Source organism: Mus caroli, chromosome 9 (assembly GCF_900094665.2).
Source record: "Mus caroli chromosome 9, CAROLI_EIJ_v1.1, whole genome shotgun sequence".
Lineage (NCBI taxonomy): Eukaryota > Metazoa > Chordata > Mammalia > Rodentia > Muridae > Mus > Mus caroli.
In genome coordinates this window covers 102,281,409-102,308,566 of record NC_034578.1, presented here as the reverse complement: position 1 = coordinate 102,308,566, position 27,158 = coordinate 102,281,409, and the positions used below count along the sequence as shown (strand labels likewise).

Sequence of the window (27,158 nt, the reverse complement as noted above, 5' to 3'; positions counted from 1 at the left end):
GTCCTGGAACTCACTTTGTAGACCAGGCTGGCCTCGAACTCAGAAATCCGCCTGCCTCTGCCTCCCGAGTGCTGGGATTAAAGGCGTGTGCCACCATGCCCGGCTTGTGATCTATTCTTATTTGCAAATCTTAACTACAATTAGTAAAAACAGAGAACCCTCCTTCCTTACCCTTGTCTTTACATGTTAGAACGTTGTGTAATACTATTTTTTTCACTCAGTACAACTTGGCAGAAAGAACAAGACAGACTAAAAGCACACACTCAGGAAACTAAAACATGAGGATCATGAGTCTGAGGTACAGCTAGGCTATGTAGTGAGACTGTCTCTTAAAGAATGAATGATGAGACTTGATGTGCCAGGGTGGATTGATATCCAGAGGGGGGCTCCCCATCTCTCAAGGGATGGGAGACGTTGGGTGAGAGGGTGAGGATGGGAAGAGAGGAGGGAAGGGGCTTCAATTAGAATGTTCAGTGAATAAATGTAAATGAAAAAAACAAAATGAGGGCCTGGAGGATGGCTAAGCAGTCAAGCACACTGGATACTCTTCCAGAGGACTTGGGTTCAGTTTGTAGTACCTATGTGGCAGCTCACAATGTTTTTAGGAGAAATTGTATGGCATTGTATAACATGACTACATTTGCCATTCTTTATACCTACTACTCCTTAACAACTTTGAAGGGATGGTGAAGGGAAGATTTTTATAAGTTTTTTGCACTAGACTGTAGAGATGTCTCAGTGGTTAGTAGTGCTGGCATCTCTTCCAGATGACCTAGGTTTGATTCCTAGCACTCACATGGTAGCTCACAACCATATGTAACTTCAGACTGAGGAGACCCCATTCCCTCTTCTGCTTCTGCAGGCGCTGCATACGTACAGGCACAAAAGCTCCCATACACATAAGAATAAATAATTAAAATATAAAGATTTCCGTGTATTAATATAGACATTTGCCAAACGCAAGGCCTGGGCTATCACTTAAAGAGGCTGAGGCATGGCTGTGAACAGAAGTACTGTGCTTTGTCTTTTGTAGCTCTAGGTATTGCATAAGACTAGCCAGCACAATGAGGAAGAAAAAGATTTCATATAGTCCTTCAAGCACCATAAAGAGGGCCTGGCAAGAGGTGCCAGTGTCAGAGCATAGGTAGAGGGTGAAGAGTGAGATGCTTAAAGAGTGGACCACAGGGAAAACTGGACATGGATTACAAGATGATTAGAAATTACGTTCTTTTAATCATGTGAGCACCTTTTAGTGTGTCTTGAAGATCTAGGCAGAAGCTAGAGACTTGCCAGTGAGGAAACACCATTAAAAACTACCAAACAGAAGGGAAAAGAGCATTCCTTAATAAGACTCTGAACCATGACTGTAACTCAGTGTTACAGTCTCTTAGAATTTACAGTACCTACAGGTTGTGTTTTTATGTAACTGTCACTAACTGTTCCACTTAAAAAGTATTGCAAAGTCTTAAATCTGCGTCCAGTATCAACAAGTTCCTCCAGAAATAGAGTCTCTGGCTCCAGACTCACCACATAGTTAATGCGACTCACATTTCTTAGAGTTCCTTTTAGAAACCACAGCAATAAGAGGGAAGAACATTTCCTGGGCATCAGGCAGAGTAGATTGATGAGTGCTGGGCAGAGCCCTGGTGAATTGGTGCTGACCAATTAGAACCCACTCTAAAAATGTTAGAAAGAAAGCTGGAGCCAAGTCAACAGAAAGGAACCCAAGAATTCTCCAGCATCTCTGTCATCCAGAGCAAGACAACTTGTGCAGTAGCCTTAAAATAGCTACGCCATTCTTTTTTATTTTAAAAAAAAGTTACATAATATATTTTAATCACATTCTTTCCCCTCTCCCAGTTCCTTCCATGTATTTCTCACTTCCCTACCCACCTAATTTCATCCATGCATGTTCTCTCCCCCACCCCGTCTCTTCCTCTCATCCTTCCCATTCCCTTCTCCCTCTTCCTCTCTAAAACAGTGGAAACACAAACAAAAAACTAATAAAACGAAACAAAAAGTTCCTCCTCAAAAATGATGGGCCCTATTTTGTGATAGCCAGCTATTTCTGGGCATGGGGCTTGTGCTGGGGTATGGTTGATATACCTAGTGAGGTGCTAACTTAGAAAACTACTTTCCCTTTTCCCAGTAGGTATCAATTGCAAATAGCTTCTTGGTTGGGATTGGGAATTTGTGCCCATCTCCCCTTCATAGAGCTGGAACTTTGTCTGGTTTGAACCTGTTGAGATCCTGTGCCTGTCTTCACAGTCTCTGAGTGTATATGTGCATCAGTTCTGTTGTGTCTGAAGAAGTGTTCCTTGAAGTCATTTATTACTTCTGCTTCCAGAATCTTTCCACTTTCTTTTCCACTTGGATCCCTGATCCTTGAGGGGAGGAGCTTGATGAAAACATCCCATTTAAGACCAAGTCCTCCAAAGTCTTTCGTTCTCTGCATATTGTTCAGTTGTGAGTCTCTGTGTTACTACCATCCACTAAGAGAAGAAACTTCTGTAATGAGGGTTGAGCAAGGCACTGATCTGTGGGTGTTGTAACATGTTGTTAGGAATCATGTTATTGCTATGTTCCTTTAGAATAATAATAAATAAATAAATAGACTTTCTCCCTGGTCCTATGACTTAGCAAGTCTCAAGTTCTTGGCTGCTTGAGTGATACCAGATATGGATTCTATCTCATGGAATATAGCCTTATCCAATCAGAGTAATTGGTTACTCCCTGATGTTTGTGCCACTGTTGCACCAGTACATCTTGCAGACAGGTTGTTGTTAGTCACAGTGTGTAGCTAGGTGATACTGATGATTACTTTCTGCCTCCAGTAATGTGCAGAGTGCCTGCCACTACCATGAACACTAACCAGTCAGTGGAGAGTGAAGCATCTAGTTGGGTTCCAGCTCCATTTCTCCAGTACTGATGATATAAAGAAGTGGTGTCTTCAGCAATAGAGCCATACCATTAGCTCGTGATATTTAAAGGATTCTATATGACCTTTTTGGCCAACAACTCAACAAGATATAACTCATTCCTGGCATTTGAGGTTTTACTTGGTGGCATAAAATATCTAATTGGGGCATCATCTCTCTCATATAGTGATTCCATTTCATTTCTTTCATATTTGTATGTATTTTAGAAGCTTATACAGTAGTAGATTTTCATATATGAATCACTCTTTATTCTTTATCTGAAACTCAAAACAAGTGACAAGTGAGAGTGTTTATGGCTTCTTCATTGTGTGAACAAGGGTTATTAGCTTAGACTATCTTACCTTTCATATCTAGTATTCGTGATTTGTGCTACCCATGCCTTGCTCTGATACTCTTGCTCACCATGCACCCCTAGCACAGAGCTGTTCCTGGGGCCCCAGAGGAAGCCCTGAGCCTCCTTCTGTCTATTCCTACAGAGGCTGCATTCACCCTGCTTCTTTACTGTGAGCTGCTACAATGGGAAGACCGGCCATTACGGGAGTTCCTACACTACCCATCCCAAACTGAGTGGCAGCGGAAAGAGGGACTGTGTAGAAAGATCATCCACTACTTCAACAAAGGCAAGGTAGGTGTCAGAAAGCCTTTGAGCCCTCAAGTTCTGCTGAAGTGTAGGACATACTTGTTAGAAACACAGAATAACTGAGGTTGGTGATGGATATCTAAATTCTTCATGCATAAGTTTGAATTAGAATTTTGAAGGTAAGAAGTATAAACTGAGTCAAATATGTAAACTGATGCTTCTAAGTATCCACACGAAAGAAAACACTATAATAATAAGAGGAAGATAAAGGGGTAGTCCAGTGTTAGACATAGCCTTCACAAAGCCCTGGGGTCAGTCCTCAGCACCATAGAAAGAAAACTGATGAAGGAAATGAGCAGTTTGTTAGAATGAGGTCTGCTGCAGCCTTCTTCGGGCACTTGTTAGATGGGTCTGGTGCTATAACAGGAGCTTAATCACACAAATGGTCTGTTCTCCAAGCAGGCAAAGAGAATCTGAAGCCTAAAAAGTGCCAAGCCTACTGCCAGGTCTTTGGGAACCCCTTTCTGGTTGATTGTCTTAATTTTTCATAATTGACTTCAATTAAAAGGTTTACAGTCCCTTTATTAACGTAATAAAGAAATACTGAGTATCTGCTATTGTTCTAGGATCTGAAAATAAAGTAAAGAAACATAGCTTTCTCCCTTATGTGGTTATCATTTAATATAGATGAATATAACAAAAAGTGAATATATTTTAATGAGATAACAAGAATAACAGAGCAATATATACTGAGAAGTACCTCTTCTTGTGAAAGGTAGTCAAGAGAGTCATAGAGGCTAAGACATTTGAGCAAAAACCAGAAAGCTCTGCATGAGGTAGAAAACCACAGTGCTATGTGGTACTCTGTATAAATGGTTTGGGATACTGTGTTCCTTGTGACACGTGAGTTGGAGCTAGCCTTTTGTTTTAGTCTCTCATATGCTCAGTGTAGACTTATCCAGTCTGAGAAAGCCTGAGGTGCTAAAACCCTGTTCCTGTTTTTTATACAGAGCTGGGAGTTTGGAATTCCTCTATGTAGAGAGCTGGCATGCCAGTACGAGAGCCTATATGACTACCAGAGCCTCAGCTGGATCCGGGTAAGCTCTGTCACCTTCACTTGGTCCCTGCCCAAAGGCTCTGGGGCTTCCCTGCATCAGTTCCTCAGTGATTCCTAAAGCCCTTGACTTAGTGCCATGAACAGAGATGAGATTTCTGCCCTCAAGATACTTGAAGTCTGATTGGGGAACAAAAGCACATACCTGACGAATGACTTTGATCTGAACCCCAAAAGCCCCTTGTACTCGGGGAAAGAAAAAGGCATGATAGGATAGTGACTTCCGGGGGTGAGGGGCAGCCTAGCTTCTTGAAGAAGTTTTTCATGGAATGGTTTTGTTCAGTGATGGTATTATACAGAAACACTTCTAATTTATTACTTGTTCATGATAGAAGGGAGGCGTGCGTTATGAGGTGTACACATGGAGTGAAGAGACTGCTCTTGGGATCTATTCTGGCTAAATATTCAAAAATATATCAAATGTCCGATGGATTTTGAAGGTCTTTGTAAAATCTTTTATTTCTGGTGTTATCTTCTAAATTATAATATCTTATAATTTCATCAGCAGAGAAAGACTAGTGGTTTAAAAGCATCATCCACTACACCCTTATGTATAACTAAGACATTTGCGCAAAGACGAGAAATCTCCGGTCTAGACTTGGATTTGGACAGGATTCTCTAACGTAGATTTTTGGCTACTGCCTTAAAGATGGTTAAATGTGAGGATAGCGTAGCCATACTTAAAAACTTGCTGACTTTGCAGTGTTGGACAGCGTGAATATTAGTTATCTGTTCAAATTTTAAATCTTTTAAATTGGAACCAATACCAGTGATGCAATGGAGACTTCTCAATTGTAGTTAGTAGCATCATAAATCAAATGATAGACGAACAAGAGTGGATGCAAATGGACTGATGTAATGGTAATGAGAAGTGTTGGTAGGCAGCCGCCAGCAACCCTAGTCAAGGATCAGTTGGTATAGCGAGTGTGTAGCCCTGGCTGTCCTGAAACTCACTCTGTAGATCAGGCTGGCCTCAAACTCAGAAACCCGCCCGTCTCTGCCTCCCAAGTGCTGGGATTAAAGGCGTGCGCCACCATGCCTGGGCAGGCTTGTTTTTATCCTTTCTTTAGAGAGCAGTGGAGAAGAAAGGAGGCCTTTCTTCTCTTCCATAATGCACTTCCTGGAGAGAGGCTGGTAGTGTCTAAGGATTTCTTCCTTGTTACTGAGACTGAATGCCATACTCCCTCTCTGGAAAACAGGATCTAGTTGAGTTTAGGAGAACTTGCTTTGGATAACAACCATACCTTTATTGTTAACAGAAAATGGAGGCCAGCTACTATGACAACATCATAGAGCAGCAACGCCTGGAACCTGAGTTCTTCCGGGTTGGTTTTTATGGCAGGAAGTTTCCTTTCTTCCTTCGGGTGAGTCCATTCAAGTGTTCAGAGTAATTTTGGTGTTTGTGTGTGTGTGTGTGTGTGTGTGTGTGTGTGTGTGTGTGATGGGGTGGCAAGGGGGTAAGTAGGTATGTGCACATTTATGCACACAAAGTTCATCTTTTTAAAAAGATTTCTATATTTTGGGGGTGGTTTTTTTTTGTTTTTTAATAAAAGTAGATTTAATAGGATAAAGAGAAAGACTTGTTGGGGAGGGAATGGGAGTAAATGGTTTACTCAGCTTATACATCCACATTGCTGTTCATCACCAAAGGAAGTCAGGACAGGAACTCAAACAGGACAGGAACTCAAACAGGTCAGGAACCTGGAGGCAGGAACTGATGTAGAGGCCATGGAAGGTGCTGCTTACTAGCTTGCCAGGCTGCTTTTGTTTTGTTTTAATTATGTTTAATCTTTTTTAACAGTCCAGTTGTTATCCCCCTCCCCATCCAACCTCCAACATTTCCTCATCCCACCACCCCCACCCTCCTTGTACCTTCTTCCCCCGTCTCCAAGAGAATGTTCCCACCACACCCTGCCAGGCCTTCCCACTCCTTGGGGCAGTCCTCTGCTGTATATGTGCCTGGGGCCCCAGACCAGCTAGAGTATGCTACCTGGTTGGTGGCTCAGTGTCTGAGGGATCTCAGGGTCCAGGTTAGTTAAGACTGCTGATCTTCCTATGAGGTTGCCCTCTTCCTCAGCTTCTTCTTCTCTAATTCAACCAAGGGGTCCCTGAATTCAGCCCATTGGTTGGGTTTAAGTATCTGCTTCTGTCTCAGCTGCTTGTTGGGCCTCTCTGAGGACAGCCATGCTAGGCTCCTGTCTGTAAGCACACTATAGCATCAGTAATATGTCAGGCCTAGGAGCCTTCCCTTGAGATAGATCCCAAGTTTGGCCAACACCACCTTTCCCTCAGTCTCTTCTCTATTTTTGTCTCTGCAATTCTTTAAAACAGGAACAATTCTGGGTCAGAGTTTTTGACTGTGGATGGTAACCCCATCCCTCCACTTGATGCCCTGTCTTTCGACTGGAGGTGAACTCTGCAAGTTCCCTCTCCCCACTGTTGGGCATTTCATTTAAGGTCACTTCCTTTGAGTCCTTAGAGCCTCTCATCTCCCAGGTCTCTGGTACATTCTCAAGGGTCCCCCCACCTCCTGAGGTTGCCTGTATCCATTCATTCTGCTGGCCCTCAGGCTTCACTCCTGTTTGCCACCCCCTATACCTGATCATGTTCCCCCTTTTCCCTCCCACTCTCTCTCCCACCCAGGTCCTTCCCTCCCTCTGCCTCCAGTGATTGCTTTCTTCTCCCTCCCAAGTGGGATTGAAGCATCCTCACTTGGGCCCTTCAGCTTGTTAACCTTCTTGAGTTCTGTGGATTGTATCCTGGATATTCTGTATGTTTTTGGCTAATATCCACTTATTAGTGAGTATATACCATACATGTCCTTTTGGGTCTGAGTTACTTCACTCAGGATGATATTTTCTAGTTCCATTTATTTGCCTGAAAAACTCAGGATGTCCTTGTTCTTAATAGCTGAATAGTATTCCATTGTGTAAATGAATCACATTTTCTGTATCCATTCTTCCATTGTGGGACATCTGGGTTGTTTCCAGCTTCTGCCTATCATAAATAAGGCCACTATGAACATAGTGGAATGTGTGCCCCTGTGGCATGGTAGGGCATCTTTTGGGTATATACCCAAGAGTGGTATAGCTGGGTCTTCAGGTAGATCTATTTCCAATTTTCTGAGGAACCTCCAGACTGATTTCAAGAGTGGTTGTACCAGTTTGCAATCCCACCAGCAATAGAGAAATGTTCCTCTTTCTCCACATCCTCTCCAACATGTGCTGTCACATGCATTCTACTGAGTACTTCTCTCCAAAGGATCAATCAGTCAACAGAAGACATTTGGCTTTATTTAATACTAGCTGCCACCTCCAATTCTTTTCCAATCTGCAGTATTCTGTGTTTTCTAGGAATGTGTCAGGAAATGACTAGTGCCTAAAAATATCCAATATAGTACCTTCCAACTCTGCCACTAATGCCTGGTACCTTCACTGTGGCCTACTTACCCAATAGCATTAGTATAACCCTGACCTCAACAATAGGCCCATCTCTTCAGTGTTCATCTAAAATGTTGTTTTTTTCCCCTGAATGCACTGTAACCCATATAGGCAGGATGGAGAATTGTTGGCTTAAAAAACCCTAGAAGACAGTACACTCAGCTTCCAGGATCCTGTGAGAGCTCCAAGTGCTGAGGCAGCTGTGGGGGACACATGATAACAATAGCAACTTTTCTCTTGCAATGGGAGAAAAATCTCCAAAGGACTGATCCAGAATATGCACAGTACAGAACAATGACTTGTTCACACACCGGCGATAGTAGTTAAGCCATTGTGAAGTAAGATATTATGAATAGAAATAAGAAACCCATTCAGAAGACAGACTTCACATAATACAAATAGTTTGGAACTACTGTTCAAGTATAGTATAGTGTTTGTTTGTTTGTTTGTTTGTTTGTTTGTCTTAATGCTCCAGTAACAAACTACATTTTAAGAGGATTGTTAAGACAGGCATCATGTGCTCGCTTCGGCAGCACATATACTAAAATTGGAACGATACAGAGAAGATTAGCATGGCCCCTGCGCAAGGATGACACACAAATTCGTGAAGCGTTCCATATTTTTTAAACGCTGACACCATTGCATACACTAGCAAGATTTTGCTGAAAGGACCCAAATATAGCTGTCTCTTGTGAGACTATGCCGGGGCCTAGCAAACACAGGAGTGGATGCTCACAGTCAGCTATTGGATGTATCACAGGGCTCCCAATGGAGAAGCTAGAGAAAGTACCCAAGGAGCTAAAGGGATCTGCAACCCTATAGTTGGAACAACATGATGAACTAACCAGTACCCCGGAGCTCTTGTCTCTAGCTGCATATGTATCGAAAGATGGCCTAGTCGGCCATCACTGGAAAGAGAGGCCCATTGGACTTGCAAACTTTATATGCCCCAATATAGGGGAATGCCAGGGCCAAAAGAATGGGAATGGGTGGGTAGGGAAGTGGGGGGCGCTATGGGGGACTTTTGGGATAGCATTGGAAATGTAATTGAGGAAAATATGTAATAAAAAATATTTAAAAATTAAAAAAAAAAAGACAGGCATCATGACACACACCTGTAATCCCAGCATTTTGGAGATTGGAGGCAGGAGGATCATGAGTTTCAGGCCATCCTGAACTTCACAGATCTTGTATACAATAATAAAAAATATATTAGAGAAACAGAAAAGTTTACACTAAACATCATATATAACACAGCAGACAACTTCATGTCTTAGCTGTAATGTTTAAAATGAAAGTCTCAGTGGTCTCACCCTAGGTTTGCAAAGGAAAGCAAGCATTCAGAAGTAGTTTCTGGCACATTTTAATCCTCTTACTATGTTTTTGGTTTTGGTTTTGTTTTCTGTTCTGGTTTTTGTTCTTTGTGATCTTTTTCATTAATTTATTTACTTTATATCCCAATTACATCTCCCCACTCGTCCCAATTCCACCCTTACAAATCTCTCCCCACAGTACCACCTTCCCTTCTCCTCAGCAATATCCACCGCACCCTGGGATATCCAGTCCCAGCAGAACTACACCATCCTTTCCCACTGAGGCCAAATCAGGCAGTTCAGTTAGGAGAAGAGAATCCAGTGGTAGGCAGCAGAATCAGAGACAGCCCCCACTCCAGTTTTTAGGGGACCCACATGAAGACCAAGATATACATCTGTTCCAGTTGTGTAGGGGGCCTAGGTCCAGCCCCTGAATGCTCTTTTGGTTGGTGGTTCAGTCTCTGGTTTTGGTTTTTGAGACAGTGTCTCGTAGTCCAGGCTGGCCTTGAACTAGTAGTTATGTAGCTGAGGCTGACTTTGAGCTCCTGGTCATTCTGCTTCTGCCTCTTGAGTGCTGAGGGGCTGGTATGATGCATTGTTGAGAATCAAACACAAGGCTTGGTTCATGCTAGGCAAGCACTCATCAGCTGAGCTGTCCCCGGCTTTTGATCTGATGCTACTCAGAAATATTTCTCAGTGATGCTTAGTAATGTCTTGTTCACAGACTTCTTTTTATAAAACTTTGTAGAGCCTCAGTTTTGTCTAACCCTCCACATACTCTTTAGTCATGATGCCAAGTTTCTCCATAGGCTAGAAGATAATTGAAGTGGTTCAGAATAACTAGTTATGTTTTGAGAATCTTTCACAGTTAAGAAATCACTCAGTGGGTCTGTTTTGCCACATTAAATGAAGTATGCAGAATTCTGTAGTTGTCCACAGCTTATCCAGTTTCCTTCTGAGAGAATACCAATGAAAAGTAGAACTAGCCCATAATGTGTCTTGTGTCTGACAGCTGTCTATGATGTTTGACACTGTCCCTGTCACTTCCTTCTGAACATCACTAGTTTGGAGTTAGCAGGCTGGGAAATAGAGCAGATACTGCTGCATCTGTCACAACTTGAGTCTGCGCATCTGTTCCAGGGACAATGTTCTCTGTAGCTTCTAGCATGTGAGTTACAGTTGGCAATTCAACAGATACCTAGAAGCTTCATAGGTTGAAGTACTTCTGTTTGAATGACCATTGCCTTGTGTTCCCAGAACCGGTCAGGGCTAGCACCCAAACAAGATTTAAACAGAAAAGGACTAGAGTCAGTTCTGACCAAGAAGGACACGAATTTTAGAATAATCCTTGCCTGGATTTTGTTGCAATGGGATTTTTTTCCCCTTAGAAAGCCATTTTCTAACAGCTTCAGTAGCTTAGAGCAAAATTTCCAAATTATTGTTTATATCTTTGATGATGTCATCAACAGACCAATTCACAGAGCAGTGGCTACTTGGCTGCTGTGGATCTCTTTCCTTCAGGGGAAAATGCCTTCATGTGGAGACAAAGTTACATTTCTTCTTTACAGCACCTGGTTGTCTTTTCCTAGATTTCTTCTTCTCATAGTAACTTCTATCCAGTGACTTCTCTTTCCTATAATGTCATTTTCTGGTGAATTGGCATTTCCATTGGTAAATCTGGGAATAAGAGACAAAGCGGAAATTTGCTCAAAGGTTTGAAGCTTCCATGAGAAGTGATGCAGAACATTTACCATGGCTCACCCCAAAGGTGGTGTGTGACTTTATTTATTCAGTGCAATCCATAAGATGCAGAGAGAGCCACAGACACTGCGCCTCCAGGCTGTATTCCATTGATATTTATTGTTCTCAAGTGGCTTAAAGCTGTCCTCAGGAATTGAGTGCTGGAACTATATTTAAAGCTTAAAACTGGGCTGGCGAGATGGCTCAGAGGTTAAGAGCGCCGGCTGCTCTTCTGAAGGTCCTGAGTTCAAATCCCAGCAACCACATGGTGGCTCACAACCATCCGTATGAAATCTGATGCCCTCTTCTGGAGTGTCTGAAGACAGCTACAGTGTACTTACATAAAATAAATAAATAAATCTTAAAAAAAAAAAAGAATGTTTAAAAAAAAAAGCCTAAAACTAGCTCTGATTATCCCCAGTTTCAACATCTTAATACATTTCAATGTCCACAAACCTCAGCCAACTAATGGGAAAGATCACATGACCCCCCCCCAATATATTTAAAATCTCATTAGTATAATTGCTTTAGCCAGTGAGTAATAATAAGCTTAATATATTAAGAGTCTTGTGGTTCCCTGAGCATTGGAGGGGGATGGGGACTCAGTCTACTAACAGAGTCTGGACATCTATATTTAAGATGTAAAGCAGGTCAGCTTTCACTTTTTCTAGGAAGTACTCATTCTTGGCTAAAAGAAAAAATATCTATACTATAACAGATAATACAAGAGGGACAGCAAACTCTTTCTACTTAATAATTATAATTCCTAGGAACATTTGAAGGACTAGGCCTCCATGACCTATAATGACCATCCAGCCCAGGCATTTCAAAAGTGCCATATTTATTACTCCAATAGTCAAAGGTGCTATGATAGTCTGGTGTGATGTTTATGCTTACAATCCCAACCTTTGGTATCTAAGGCAGGCAAATGTAAGTTCAAGGATATCCTGAGCTGCATAGTAAGTTGTAGAGCAATCTAGGCTCTTAAATGGAGAGCACTTGTCTAATTAAACACAGAAATAGACGTGGGAGCCAAGTGTAGCAGTGTATCCTTGTAAATGTAACACTTGGAAGGTGAAGGCAGGAGCAGAAGGTCTGTGTCATCCCAGGGTATGCAGTGAGTTTGAAGCCAGTCTGAACTACATGAGACCTTGTCTCCAAGAACAGAAACAAATAATAGTTGAACTAAAGGTCTGTAAAAGAGGCAAAAAGAAAAGTACAATAACTAGAAACCAGGAACACCTCCAGAAAGTCCTGAGACAGACCAGTTTCTTTTGGTTCTTTTTGTTTGTTTGTTTGTTGGTTGGTTGGTTTTTTTTTTTCAAGACAGGGTTTCTCTGTATAGCCCTGGCTGTCCTGGAACTCACTTTGTAGACCAGGCTGGCCTCGAACTCAGAAATCGGCCTGCCTCTGCCTCCCAAGTGCTGGGATTAAAGGCGTGCGCCACCACGCCCGGCTTGGTTCTTTTGTTTTTATAAAAGATGCTTGATTGTCATCGTATTCTCAACCCCAGTTTGTAAATAATATCTAGTTCATGGTACATTCTAAGACTGCTAGGGTCTGAAAATCCAAAACAGCCCAAGCAGGCACAAGACTCCACACAAAGCAAGATCTTTATTTGAATTAGGATCTGACCAGTCAGGAACAACAGACTCACCTGTTCATCTTAGTAAGGATTTAAGCAGATGACAAAAATGTATTGCACTCAGTCTCCTGCTGTTCCATCAGAGGCATAACAGACTCGGGAGCTGAATGTTTGGGACCTCAAGCCAGAAGGTTAGAGTTTTTAAGCGTGAAAACCACAAATATTTGTGTCAGGTTACAGTTACAGTTTTCTATCAGTCAGAATCATTCATTCTTTCATGGTCAGGAATAATCATTATGTTTTAGGGAACAAAGGAAGGAGGAGGAGGAGGAAGTTGGCTAGGCATCTGGAAAGCCCCCCTGGAGCCAGGGACCTTAAACTTAATTTTACCTTAAGTTCAGAATGGAGTCTGGAAACAAATGGCAGTACTTAGGATAAGTATCATTTTTTTATCCCAACAAGACATAATTTTGGGTGAGGTAAATTCAATGCCTGTTATCTCATGTTTTCTTTCTTGTAAGCAAGAATACCCTATCAACTTCAAGGTCATGCTCACCTTCTCACATACATGTCACAGAACATGTCAGTGTCTCAGAGTCATAGAACTTTTGGACAGGAAGGAATAAGCATAGAGCCTGTATCTTATGCTTGTAAGTAACAGTCTGACTGTTCAGTACCAACTCAAAGGCCCCGGTAATGGAAGAATAACAAAGAATGTTAGGGAGTATTGCTTGTCTGTCTATTCCTCCTGCTTACAGAAAGTAGTACCTGCTAGCTGATTCACATGTACAGAGTTCCCTTCCTTAAGTTGCTCAGTTCATCTGTGGCAAATGGAGGTAGATCACACAATGTAAGTGGAAAGCAGGCAGCAGATCTTTTTATGGAGATGCTTGCATTTGCTTGCAAGTGATATGAGACCAACAGCCAGCCTCCAGGTCAGCACTCATGTTAGCTTCCTGTTACTGGGCCTTCCCCATATGGTTCAGCTACTCCTGTACCACCCCTGAATACACAGGCCATCTATTCTTTAGTTTACTCAGCTTGGTTTCCTTGTTCCTGTCATCTGCCTCCCTCACCTCACAGTTAATGATTATCTACTAATCTTCAAGGAGACAGGAAGACACCCAGCCCTCTTTTCTCGGGAGAGCCCTGTTTTTCTTCATATGATCCATGAACAAGTTGTGGGGGTTATGTGCATGTTAGTGGGTGTTGAAAGTCAGTTCTTCAGAGGTGCAGTCAACCCTCTGCGTCCATGGGGTACACATCTGCAGACTCAACCAACCATGAACAGAACGTCTTGGGGGAAATTCATTTGTATCAAATGTATACAGACATGCTTTTTCTTGTCATCATTCCCTAAATAATACAATATAACAAGTTTTATAGAATTTACATCCTGGTATTTTTAAGTACCCTAAAAATGACTTGAAGTAGCTGGGCATGGTGGTGCATGCCTTTAATCCCAGCACTTGGGAGGCAGAGATAGGTGGATCTCTGTGAGTTCAAGGCCAGCCTGGTCTACAGAGCTAGTTCCACTGTAGCCAGAGCTACACAAAGAAACCCTGTCTCAAGAAACCTAATAATAACAATAATGATGAGGAAGAGAACAACGACTTGCAGTATATAAGAAAATAGGCTCTGCCTGTAGATGAAGGTATACCTTTACATCAGGGGCTTGAGCTCTGTGGTCTTTGGAGTCTTTTTTAATAGATTTTCATTCTGATTTACCCAAATATGTGGCTCATTCTTATTTGATTTTATTTTTTTCCTACCCTTAAAACTCCCCCTTTCCCTAAGACATGTCAAGACAGGATGCCGCTGAGATATGACTTGCTGAGCTGGGTCTGGTGAGCCAGCTGGGTGGGCAGTGTGACTACTAGGCTTTCTATAGTTTTTTTTATTTGTGTGAATATATATATCTTTGTAAACGTATGAACATGGGTGTATACACATAGAGGTCAGAAAGTGGGTGTCAGGTGTGCCCCTCAATCACTCTTTCCCTGATCCTTTGAGACAGGCTCTCTCCTTAACCTGGGTCTCACATTGTTAACAATAGGCTGGGAGACAACAAATTCCAGTAGTCCTGCTGTCTCTGCTCACCTCAGAGCTGGGATTGCAGGTGTGCATAGGACACCCAAACGTTACATGGTGCTAGACTTGAACTCTGTAACAGGCTTACCAAGTGGGCCTTTCAGTACTTTTTAAAAAATCTTGATTCTTTGAAAGTCCTTCCTCTACTTTGCTTCCCTTCATGGATATTCCTCCTCCCCTCAACTTCCTGGTTGTCTGTACCCTCTTCCCAGAGATACCACACCACAAAGATATCATTTCATCATTTGTCCCTCTCCTTTCTGTCCTGTCATTTCTCTTTAAGACGGGAACTGAGTACCGTGCCCTGTACCTGTACCTTGTTCTGGTACATACCTTGTTCTAGGTATGTTTATGGGATGAGTAACTGCTAATGCAGAGAGATGGAGGTGAGGTACATACAAGGTATAGAATGTACTTGGTTTTGCAGAACAAAGAATATGTGTGCCGTGGTCATGACTACGAGAGGCTAGAAGCCTTCCAACAGAGGATGCTGAGCGAGTTCCCACAGGCCGTTGCTATGCAGCACCCCAATCATCCTGATGATGCCATCCTGCAGTGTGATGCTCAGTGTATCTTTTGAAACTTGGTAGAGTGGGAAGGGCTGGGATCCTGCAGGTAAGTCCCACCCAGCCAACCGTTCCTCTACCATGTGGCTGGTCTTGTACCTTTATTTAGGTTGCCTGACATCCCAAACCTGGATGTCTTTACTATTGAACCCATATTAACAAGACACTTAGTCCACATAAGAGGCAGTGCCATGCTACTAGCCAGGAATGGACCTTGTAAGTGGTAATAAGCTGAGTGTCAGGACCTCACTGTCAGGCTAGTTACTCTTATGAGTTAGTGTCTATGCTAGACTCGGTGGGGCCTGAGTGTCAGGACCTCACTGTCAGGCTAGCTACTCTCATGAGTTTAGTGTCTGTGCTGGACTTGGTGGGACCTGGTCAGACGGTCAGGACCAGTCACTGGGAGAGGTGATTGTGATCCCAACAAGGCTCTGAACACAGGTTTATTCTGCTTTTACCATCTATTCTGCTTCTCTGTGAAGTTATTGTCCTTGTCTTTGTTAAATTGCCTCTAGCAGAGTGACAGAAAGGAAGAGTTAGAGAATGCTTTTGATTTGATGGCACTTGAAAGTTTCAGTGAAAACACTGGCCTGCCCCTCACCACCCATGTTAGGTAGCTTTCTTGAAAATTACATGCTAGTCACCAGGTGGCAATCTTGTTCCAGAGAAAAGAGGGCAAGTTGACTCCCATTTGTGTTCTCACAAAGATCTCAGACAGCATTCTTATAAAAGGTCATTTTGACTGGGCCTGTGACACGGGCTGTAATCCAAGTTACTTGAGAGGCTGAAGCAGGAAGATACCAAGTTTAAGACTTGCCTAAGATACAGGCTAAATTCAATGCTAACCTGGGTAATTTAGTAAGACCCTATGTTAAAATACAAAGGGGCTAAAGATATAACGCAGTGGATAAGCAATTACCTGTCATTCCTACCCCAGAGCCTTGGTTTCAATCCCTAATGTCACCAAAAAATAAAGAATGAAATGAAATAACAAAACCAAAAAGCCTGTTTTATATTAAAGCCATTTAGCTACTATGGGTAGTCCCAGACACTTATTCCCATGGCATGGATATTACATCTGCTTGCTCAATCCCACTGTTAAAAGGGCAGCACAGGACACTTTGAGCAAATGTTCATGACATTCACTATTGGAGCAGGAGGGAAGGGGGCAGATAGGGAGCTTTGTCTAACTGTGCTTGGGTCTGTGCTACACCTTAGGATGCCCCTGCTTCCACCACAGCTCGTAAGGAACAGGGCTATAGTGCACTACACCAAGGAGATAACAAACCCACTGCAGCCCTTTTCTTTGTCAAGTCTAGATTTCTCCTTCACTTCATGTCCAGATTTACAGATCTATGCAGTGACACCTATTCCAGATTATGTGGATGTTCTACAAATGGATAGAGTACCTGATCGTGTCAAGAGCTTCTATCGTGTCAATAATGTGAGGAAGTTCCGGTATGATAGACCTTTCCACAAAGGCCCCAAGGACAAAGACAATGAATTCAAGGTAGAGGATGCAGGAAACTGAATGTATGTCCATAACAAGTCTGAGGTGTGCCTGCTTCTTGGGAACTCAGGCTAAGTTTAGCAAAACTTGTTTTGCTTATTGCACTTGTCTGCGCCCCCTGCAGAGCCTGTGGATTGAGCGCACCACGCTGACACTGACCCACAGTTTGCCTGGCATCTCTCGGTGGTTTGAAGTGGAAAGAAGGGAACTGGTAAGCTAGACCTCGGAAGTTTTAAATTCCCCTTTTTCTCAGTTTCATCTCCAGGGAGCTTTCTCTGAGGACTAAAGAAACAAACTTTGGCCACCTGCCTGGCTAATCCTGTGCTGGGAGCTTTTATATCTCCTTCTATCTAGACCACAGGACACTCCTAGGCTTCAGGTACTTTTCAATTTACAAATGGAAAAAAAAAAATCTCTGAGATTCAAGAAGCCAGAAATCCCTGATGTCACAAATGATCCTCCTCACTATTCTCTGCACTTGGAGTGCCTTGAATCAGAAGAGATGGTGTGTCCTGGAACTCACTCTGTAGATCAGCCTGGCCTCGAACTCAGAAATCCACCTGCCTCTGCCTCCTGAGTGCTGGGATTAAAGGCGTGCGCCACCACTGCCTGGCCTGAATCAGAAGAGAAATCAGAGAAAACCTAGGACGTATTCCATCCGCAGAAATGAGGAAGCAGAGCTAGCAACACACATGATAACTGTTGTCAGGAATGTGATGAGGGGTTAGCATGCATGTGAGGACTCTGTGTTATGTGTCCCCAGGTGGAGGTGAGCCCTCTGGAGAATGCAATCCAGGTAGTTGAGAATAAGAACCAGGAACTGCGAGCTCTGATCAGCCAGTATCAGCACAAGCAGGTACATGGCAACATCAATCTGCTCAGCATGTGCCTGAATGGAGTCATTGACGCTGCTGTCAATGGAGGCATTGCACGCTACCAGGAGGTAAGCCGGAGACATTGACCAGACCCTGACAGACAGCCTGGCTAGGAACTCAGCTCATTAGCTCCTTCTCCCAAAATTACAGCCTCCTTGGAAAACTTCCCAAGCTAGCCCTCTTCTGGATGAAGAGGTACTAGTTTGAAGTGGTTCTGAGATAAAGTTGTAAACTCTTGGCCAATCTCTATTTCTGTAGCACAGACCTTTGGCTCCCCCTCTCATAATCTTTGTGAGATGGATAATTTATCTGATTATAGAAGTTAACTACCCTCCTGGGGTCCTTAAGAATCCAGTCCTTCATGAACCTGGCTACCTAAGAAACTGGTGCCCATCATGAGGCCCCTGGCTCTGCCTGGCACACCTAGGCCACTTATACATTGTGAGAAGCTAGAGCTAGCATACAACCCCGGGAGATTAGGCCCCGCCTCTTAATCTTTCTCAGGCACAGAAAATACACATTTCCTAACTGATAAAGTTTTCAGTGAGGCCAGGCTGGAGGTGCTGGCAAGACACCAATGAGGAAGCAACCTGGTTGCCTTTTAAGGGCTCCATTGAAGAGTAAACTTATAAAGAGTCTTCATTACCTGACCTTTCCTTTCACAGGCCTTTTTTGATAAAGATTATATCACCAAGCACCCAGGAGATGCCGAGAAGATCTCCCAGCTCAAAGAACTAATGCAGGAACAGGTATGGCTTGTAGGGCATGAAAGGTCCACAGCCTGTGAGTAACATCATATACTATCACAATGACCCAGTCCTCAGAGGCCACTCCCTGCTTAACAGAGAGACCTTATTTGGCAATTCCCATAGGTCCATGTTCTTGGAGTTGGGCTGGCAGTTCATGAGAAGTTTGTGCATCCGGAAATGCGGCCTCTGCATAAGAAGCTGATTGATCAGTTCCAGATGATGAGGGCCAGTCTGTACCATGTAAGCAAATTTAGAACCAGGTTTCACTTCCTAGGCCTATAATACAATCAAAGAAAAGTAGGAGGGAGGGTGAGGTGAGAGAGAAGCTGGGGAGGTGAGGGTAGTGGGCACTGTACCCAAAGCAAGGTGTTCAGTCACCTCTCATTGGTTCACTCCCCCCAGAAGGAGTCGGAATCAGAGACAAACAACATTTTCCTGGCACTGTGCTAATAGAATTGTTCGCATACAGAAAGGGCTCATATGCAGGAATTTTTTGGGAGGTATTTTTCTTAAGAACCTTAAGAAAAAAGGTATGACCTGAAAAGGCCCTCTTGTCAGCTCTGTTCTTTTCTCTTGACCCATTGTCTTCTCCCCATGTGTAAACCTCCTCTCCTTCCTTCATTCTTTTCCTCTAACTTTCTTTCTCCCCATCTCAGTTTCCTCCGTAATGTGTTATGACCCACGATCACATCTAAGAAAGTTTGGGGACCAAGTACTTTAATTCTGGCCATTCTTAGAGGTGTCTGGCAGTTCTAAGGCTATACCAGACTCCAGATTGTCTACCTAAGTCTGCCATGTCTCTTTACTCTCCATAGCAAGTTTAGCCTAAGAACTAATGCACACAGGCAGGACATGTAATCCAGGATCAGTTTTTCCTTGGCGTGATCTTAAAAATGGAGTGATGGCTGGTTGAAGATAAGATTCAGGTAGCCCTGAGTTCCCAAGTCCCTATTCATATTATGTACCCTTACCCAATTTTTAACCACAGGGCTGATTGTAAATTATTTCTAGAATAGACTTTCTCTTAAATATTCTGGCTCCCAGACCTAAGTGGCCATATGCTGCATGTAACAATTAAAAACATCCCAGCCAGCCAGCCCCTGTGGCTAGCTATCATAAATCCCCATAACCCAGTCAAATCAAAGCTCCAGAGGCTTGTAAATCATCAGTCATATTTATATCAGGAAATTCTCAACTCACAAAACTCCCACTCAAAGAACTCAAAACGCAATTGATATAAACACAAACTGCCCACCTAGATTGAACAAATTGCCCTATATTATTCTATTGCTTGCCTATGATATTTATAGCTACCTGTGGCTATTTCAGGCCACGTGGATTTGGTTCTTCCTCCTCCTCCATCTTGTCTCCTCTTCCTGTCCTATCTTTGTCCCTCTGTGTCCCATCTCTAAAACTCTCAACCTGTCTTCCTTTTTCACTCCCCAATCACAGGCTCTAGCCTTATCTTTTACCTGCCCACACCTGCTTACAGACCTACCACTACCTGGCAAACTCTCGTCTCATTTTACTGAGGGCTACTAAATATGTATTAGGGAAATAAATATAGCTGTCAGACGGTGTGCCGTGCTGTCCTAGAGAAGTTCCTCTACGGGTGATGCAAAGTCTTGGGGAAGGCTGAGCCATCCAAGGACTCACTGAGCTTGTCAGTCTTGGAGCAGGCCAGCTTTGTTCTTGGATGCTGCGGGTTGTGGTTCTTTTAGTCCCTCCAGACTCCCAAGGCAGGCCTCAGCTGGTTCCTTGCAAGAATGGACAGCATTAAAAGCAAAAATAGGAAAAGAAGTTCATCACAGTGTGAGAGACTGGCTCACTTTCCAGAGGAATTTCTGTAGCTCACAAAATGTCTCCTTCCTGGGAGAGTCCTCCATGGTGTTTCATGTGAGAGATGCAGAACATATATGCTTCCCCTTAAAGCCAAGGTGGTGGTGAGTAAGGACTTGAGTAGCATTACTGAGTCTGATGGGGATTCCACCTCATTACACTGGCTCCTGCACACACCGCTGGTCTCTGCTCTGTGCAGACTTCTCATCCCAGCTGGAAGCCCAGGTAATGGAGAGCTTGGCACCCAAGAGGTCCCTGTCACATCTCTGCAATCAGATCACTACAACAAAGGCACAAAGTGCTTGTCCATGTGCATCCAGGTCCATACTGTGCACATTATAGAAACAGTTTAACACTATGCCTGCTTTGGAAGAAGAAAGGGGAAAATGTGCTACTCTCAGTCCAGCTCAGAAACATACACAGCAGACAAGAGCCTTTGTCCATCATATATTATGAAAAACTTGAAGAAAACCTGGAAAATTGTCACAGAGACCAATATATTTTCTGTCACTCAGTGGGAAGTTAGATTAGACATTTCTGCCAAGAAGTCTGCGTACTTAGTAAGAATTTAATTATGCTGCAATAGAGCTGTGCTGCTTTCAGTTCCTTACATCAGCACTTTGTTTCCTGTTTCCCTATAGACTGCGTCACAGGAAACTTAGCTCAGGTCAGTAAGAGCTGGGCCATTCAGCAATCCAATAAAATCCAGCACCAGCTCTTATGTAAGCGTCTGCACTGACTGACGGCTGACTCCTCCATCCCAACTATTGCTCTGTGTAATCCGACCTAAGAAAGCCTGTTAACACTCCCCTGGAAACTCAGATTCACTTCAGCCTGTTCTAGATGCTTCTCTCTTAGTGGAGTTTACCTGGAGCTCAATAGCATCTGGTCTAGGCTCCAGTATGCTTAGGGAAGTATTTAGTAATGAAGGTGATATTGTCCAGAAGAAACCAAAAGTATATCATATGATTCTCTTTTTGTTTGTCTATTTGTTTTACATTTTTACCAACAGACAACTTATCTGTCTTAGCTTTATTTATCTCTCCTTTGCTCTCTATGAACAAACGTTCCTTTCTCAGCAGGAGTTTCCAGGTTTGGATAAGCTAAGTCCTGCATGTTCAGGCACCAGCACCCCACGGGGAAATGTTCTGGCATCCCATAGCCCCATGAGCCCTGAGAACATCAAGATGACCCACAGGCACAGGTATGGCATTAGGGCTGGGAAGGTTCCCTCCAGAGAGAGAAGACTGGGGTGCAGGATTCCTGAGCATTGGCAGGGCCAGGGCCTGCTCAGCATGGGCCTTGCTCACATGCACCTTTGGATGGGACCCCAAAGAGAGTGAGGATTGTTGATTGTTTTTAAGGAAGGGAATAATGACAGTGGTGTGGCATTCAAGCAATGACTGCTCAGAGCTCAAGAGTTCTGACCTGAGCAGTCTCAAGTGGGAATACTCAAAGCCTTTATGACAGGAAGCCAGCTTTAGGAGAGAAATTTACTGCAACGAATTTCTCTCTTAGATTCGTTTACTTTCCAGCGTGCAGCTCAGTAGAGTGGCTACTCAGCTAATGAGAAGAGGAACAAATGAAGAGGGCCTGCTAGTGTTGGTAGAGGAAAGTTGTTGGGATACTTATAACCATAGATAGTTTATATCTATCTCTTTTGATAGTATCTTCATATCAGTAAGATGCCTCTGCTCTCAGAACAGATCTTAAAATAGTGTATGCTGGGTTAGGCAATGTTCAGACTAACATTCCATAGAAAGAGTATAGGATCCTGGACCTGACTTGTCATCTCTGTCTCTCATTCCTCCTGATAAACTGCTAGTGCTTTCATTCTGAATGGCTGTAATCCATTTAACTCTAAAGAGATTGCACTAGCATAAGCCTTCTCAGGCCAGTGGCAGTGAGGCTCAGAACTCCTCTAGGCCTCAGACAGGTGTGAACTTTGGCTATAGAATCCTGCAAACAAGTGCTGGCTTGGGTTACATGTCAGGTTCATACATCTGTCCTTTCCTCCTACTGCCTAGCATGCTTTCTTAGCTATTGCCTGATTCCTTCCTATTTCCTGTTCTTGATCACAGCCCCATGAACTTGATGGGCACAGGCCGCCATTCCTCATCCTCTCTCTCCTCACATGCATCTAGTGAAGCAGGAAACATGATGATGATGGGTGATAACTCTATGGGTGAAGCTCCTGAAGACCTCTACCACCACATGCAGGTACCTGAGCTATGCAAGAATGAGCAGGGTACCACGGCTAGAGGACTCGTCTTTCTGGAGTCTCCATAGCTAGCAAGGCTGCCTTCTTTCTCTAAACTACCCCAAGTCTTAGTTCCCATGCTGCATTTTTCAGACCTATCTGCTCTTATGGATTGCATGGCCAAGATCTTCTGCCAAATTAGTGTCCTATTTGGCAAACCTGATAGCTAAGTCCTCCTTTCTTCTCCATGTACAGCACAATAGAGCCAACGCAACTGTCTTGCTCCATGTGGATGGTGTGGGTTGTCCTTAGCGCATGCCATCAGTGCAGCCTCTAGCAGGGTCCGCAGTAAAGGATCTGTCACTTGGCCTGGGTCCTCTAGGACATGAGTGCATAAGCCAGCTCTGTCTCTGCCAGCGTTACAGCACTGAGCTCTCAGATGTGCTCATCTCTGTTCCTTTGCAGCTTGCATATCACAACCCCAGGTACCAGGGCTCAGTCACCAACGTCTCTGTTCTGTCCTCGTCCCAGGCAAGCCCTTCTTCCTCCAGCCTGAGTTCTACACATTCAGCTCCATCCCAGATGATCACCTCTGCCCCTTCTAGTACCCGAGGTAAGGATGACAGGATGCTGCTTGCTGAAGGAGAATACAAAGCTTTGTGAACTCTATTTGTCTTCCTTTCATCTGTCCTTGTGTCTTTGAGAGTGGCCTTGTTGTCACCAAAGGACACTGAATTCCTTTTGTAGATTGATAAAGAAGGTCTTTTTTTCTTTAAAGATTTACTTATGTATTATATATAAGTACACTGTAGCTGTCTTTAGACACACCAGAAGAGGGCACTGGATCCCATTACGGATGGTTGTGAGCCACCATGTGGTTGCTGGGATTTGAACTCAGGACCTCTGCAAGAGCAGTCAGTGCTCTTAACCAATGAGCCATCTCTCCAGCCCGATAAAGAAGTTTTTGAAGTTAGAGGAAAATAACAAGGCAGGCAAGCTGGAATTCTCACCAGCAGCCTGGAGGAGAGATATGGAAGAGGGAAAGAGAGAGTTAAACTTTTCTGAGTTAGAAGTCAAAAGAGCAGGTAAGTTCAGCAATATAAATCTACAAGAAGCTACAAGGAGTGGAGGAAATCTTTGGGAAAGATTGGGAACAGAACGGGCATTCCCAGAGTGTCGGAATAAGCAGGTTTAGAATTGGGTAGATGTCGAGGAAAGGGAAATGAAGTGAGGAGAGAGGGCGGTTTCTAGTTGAATGAAAAGTAACAGGGATTAGAAGACAAGAGGCTGCGCAGTTGATGCCTTTGTGATTTGGGGAGAGGATTTTTGTTTGGGTTTTTTGTTGTTGATGTTGTTGTTTTGAGATAAATTCTCACTATGTAGTCCCTACCTGGTGTGGAACTCAATGTGTAGACCAGGATTACTGGAAATCACAGAAATCCACCTGCCTCTGCCTCCCAAATGCTGGGGTTCAGGAAGGGCCGCCATGCTTGGCCTCCTTGTGCAGTTTTTATTGATGGGTACAAAATCTCCTTCCTAAGGGGAGAGCATAGACAAGGCCTTGAGTGTACAAGCAGTTCTCCACCTTTCATACCCACTAAGGAGGGAAAAAATCTAAGTTTGGTTTAGCCTGTGGCTAGCTCAGAGTTGTTCTGGGTAGTCTAAATTTAGGGCACACCTAAAGGTTAAAAACAACCTGCATTTACTATTATCAGTTTTACCTTCTAGATTTCTTAGCTTCTACATTTCTTAGGCCAGTAATAAATAAACAACAGCATATGTTACTGTCAGTTTACCTTTTGGCTTTGTTTGGGGCCAGTTTGGAGCCCTTGTTACTGATTTAGGTCTAACCTTAGATACAGCCAGCTTGTGGACCATCATCACTCACTAAAGGGCCATGAAGGCTAGCACCTGGAAAGGTTTCCAGTCGTGTGTAAAATCTGTCTCCTTTTTTTTTTTTAAGATTTATTTATTAATTATATGTAAGTACACTGTAGCTGTCTTCAGACACCCCAGAAGAAGGCATCAGATCTCACTACAGATGGTTGTGAGCCATCATGTGGTTGCTGGGATTTGAACTCATGACCTTCAGAAGAGCAGTCGGCTTCTAACCCCTGAGCCATCTCTCCAGCCCCCTGTCTCCTTTTAATTGCCTTTAATTCCATGTCTACCGGGGTATTTACTTATCACTGATCATATTTGTCACAAAGACTCAGGCATTGATATTTATATGCCTGAAAAGTGATGCCTGCTTCGGGACTGTTCATTTTCTCTCTCTCTCTGCCTACCAGCCCCACCTCTGGGTTAGAAATGCTTGTATTTTCAGCACCCAGGCTTGCAGGATTGGGTCACCTTTCCCTAGCTGACTTTAGATCCTGCCGGGAAGTTTTTTCTGCCATGCTGCCACTTGGTAGCCAGAATTGGGTTTCTGTGTCAGTAAAGGGACGACCCAGGAGAAAACTCAGTTCTTTCCCACTGAGATGCTTGCCATGCAAAGTGGTCTGATCTATCAACCAGTCGCTGGCTATTGATTTCAGATTTCAGAAGGATGAGTTCTTTTTCTTCTGATTATTTTGTATACAAAGAAAGACCGTATAAACATATAACATTAAGGAAGGGCTCTTTCAATGTACACAATCCTGTGAGACCCTCAACAGACAAAATGGAAAGAGCTGATATAGTATGTCCTGGTGGAAAGATGCAGTGACCAGCCTGGAAAACCTTGAAAAAGTGAAGAGAAGTGGGTAAGGTCACAGCAGAGCAGTCACAGACTAATTTAATCACCTTTGACTGTGCTCATAGGTTCAGGGAGGAGGTGACATGTCTTGACACTCACCAGCCCTCTACCAATATTGCTGTCCTAACATGAACTAAGAGATCCAGACAAGTGGGGCCACGCATAAGGAAACAGTCTATGAAGCTTGCAAACAAACAGGACTGTTCATTATGAGTAGGGCTTACTAAAAGATGACTTTCAGAGTAGAAAGGAAGGAAGGAAAGCCCAAAACATAGCTGTGAATGTCTGCACACTGGGTTTGCCAGTGTCTTTCAGTATGCGCCTCATTAGAGCGGCAGAAACAGACTCTCTCCTCCCACCCTCCCAGGTGATGTTGTTTTCCCTTCCTAAAGGCTCTTCAGCCATATCCAACAGTTTACCTGGCCATTCTTATAGATTATTAATGGATATTACAGCTCAGTATTACTATGGCACTGCTTTAAAAAATTATTTCTGCCGGGCGTGGTGGCGCACACCTTCAATCCCAGCACTTGGGAGGCAGAGGCAGGCGGATTTCTGAGTTCAAGGCCAGCCTGGTCTACAGAGTGAGTTCCAGGACAGCCAGGGCTGCACAGAGAAACCCTGTCTCAAAAAACCATTAAAAAAATGATTTCTGTGTATGTCACATTCCCTGGGACATGAGTTACACACTGTTGTGAGCTGCCTGCTGGGAGTGCTGGGAGTCAGACTCTGGTGTTCTGAAGAGTAGCGTGTGTTCTTACCCATTGGGCCATCTCTTCAGCTCTAATACCACTTAACCCTCCTCAGTGCTGTGACTGCTGGCAGAGACAGTTCAGGCTGGCTGGTACCAGCTGCATTGGGTCACTTTGTTCATTGCTGTGACTGAATACCTGACAGGCAACTTAAGGAAGGGTTGATTTGGGCTCCAAGTATGAAGCCATTGCAGCGGCAGGATAGGCACACTCACTGGCTTCCTCCTAACTTACTGTGTAATTAGCTTAGGCCTCTGGCCTCTGGGGTAGATCTTCCCTCCTCACTTACAGCTCTCTGCACCCAGTAGTCTGTCTCCTAGGTGATCCTAAATCCACTGGCAGTAAGATTAACCATTACACCATCATTTGTCCCTGTAGCAAACTAGTAATTGGTTGGGTTACTCAAAAGCTTTTGTCGAATGCTCAGTGGAGAATCAGTATGGCTCTTGTCTAAGAAGCACATCAGAGTGAAATAGAGGAAATTTTCTCTTGGTTAACTTTATTTCTGTTGCTTTTGTTATCTTGCTGAATAGTATAAAGTGTTCTTAAAACTTACATATTTTAAAGTGGTTGTCTCTCCGAATTCTTAATTAAAAGGATGTGTCATGAGGAAAGGAACATATGTTTGAGAAAGGACGTCACTAATGATCACCATTTTCAGAGACAAACTCCCAGTGGCTGAACTCCAGAATAGGACACAGGACAGTTGAGAAAAGCCTCTTCCCTCTTTAAGGCACTAAGTATTAAATAGAACTTGGCCCAAAGCAGGGAGCTGGTAGCCAGAGAAGAAGGCGTAAGGAAAAAAAAGGAGCCACTTTTCACTACAGCATCTGTGTAGTCTACACACGGCCATCAGAGAAAGTTAGATGCCCAAATATCTGTTAAAACACCATGTAGGATGTGAGGGAGACAATTGCATGGGGCCAGTGGGACGCCTCAGTGGATCAAAAGCACTTGACACACAGGCCTGAGTGACAGGAGTTTCATCCCAGTTCCCACAGTGGAAGGAAAGGACTCGCTCCCTGCCTCACACATTGTGCCGTGTAGATGCTGTCACTCACACACAGTGTAAAATCAGGTCGATTTTTAAAAGTCCGCACAGCATCTTAGGGTAAGACAGTGTTTTCA

At 43.6% G+C, this 27,158-nt stretch overlaps 1 protein-coding gene and 1 non-coding gene across 2 annotated transcripts in view; both read left to right on the top strand.

Moving 5' to 3' along the window:
• Dock3 (dedicator of cytokinesis 3) overlaps positions 1-27,158 on the top strand; it is a 285,914-nt gene that overhangs the window by 247,601 nt on the left and 11,155 nt on the right. Inside the window, exons 38-49 of the mRNA XM_021171370.2 lie at positions 3,416-3,564; positions 4,530-4,616; positions 5,893-5,997; positions 15,230-15,371; positions 16,712-16,878; positions 17,003-17,089; positions 17,642-17,821; positions 18,419-18,502; positions 18,626-18,742; positions 21,424-21,545; positions 22,423-22,561; positions 23,007-23,154. Of these exons, the coding sequence (XP_021027029.1) occupies positions 3,416-3,564; positions 4,530-4,616; positions 5,893-5,997; positions 15,230-15,371; positions 16,712-16,878; positions 17,003-17,089; positions 17,642-17,821; positions 18,419-18,502; positions 18,626-18,742; positions 21,424-21,545; positions 22,423-22,561; positions 23,007-23,154 (1,527 nt within the window). The remainder of the gene's footprint in view (positions 1-3,415; positions 3,565-4,529; positions 4,617-5,892; positions 5,998-15,229; positions 15,372-16,711; positions 16,879-17,002; positions 17,090-17,641; positions 17,822-18,418; positions 18,503-18,625; positions 18,743-21,423; positions 21,546-22,422; positions 22,562-23,006; positions 23,155-27,158) is intronic.
• Positions 8,591-8,697, top strand: LOC115032097. Its single transcript, XR_003837724.1, has one exon. It is a non-coding gene; the product is annotated as a U6 spliceosomal RNA (small nuclear RNA).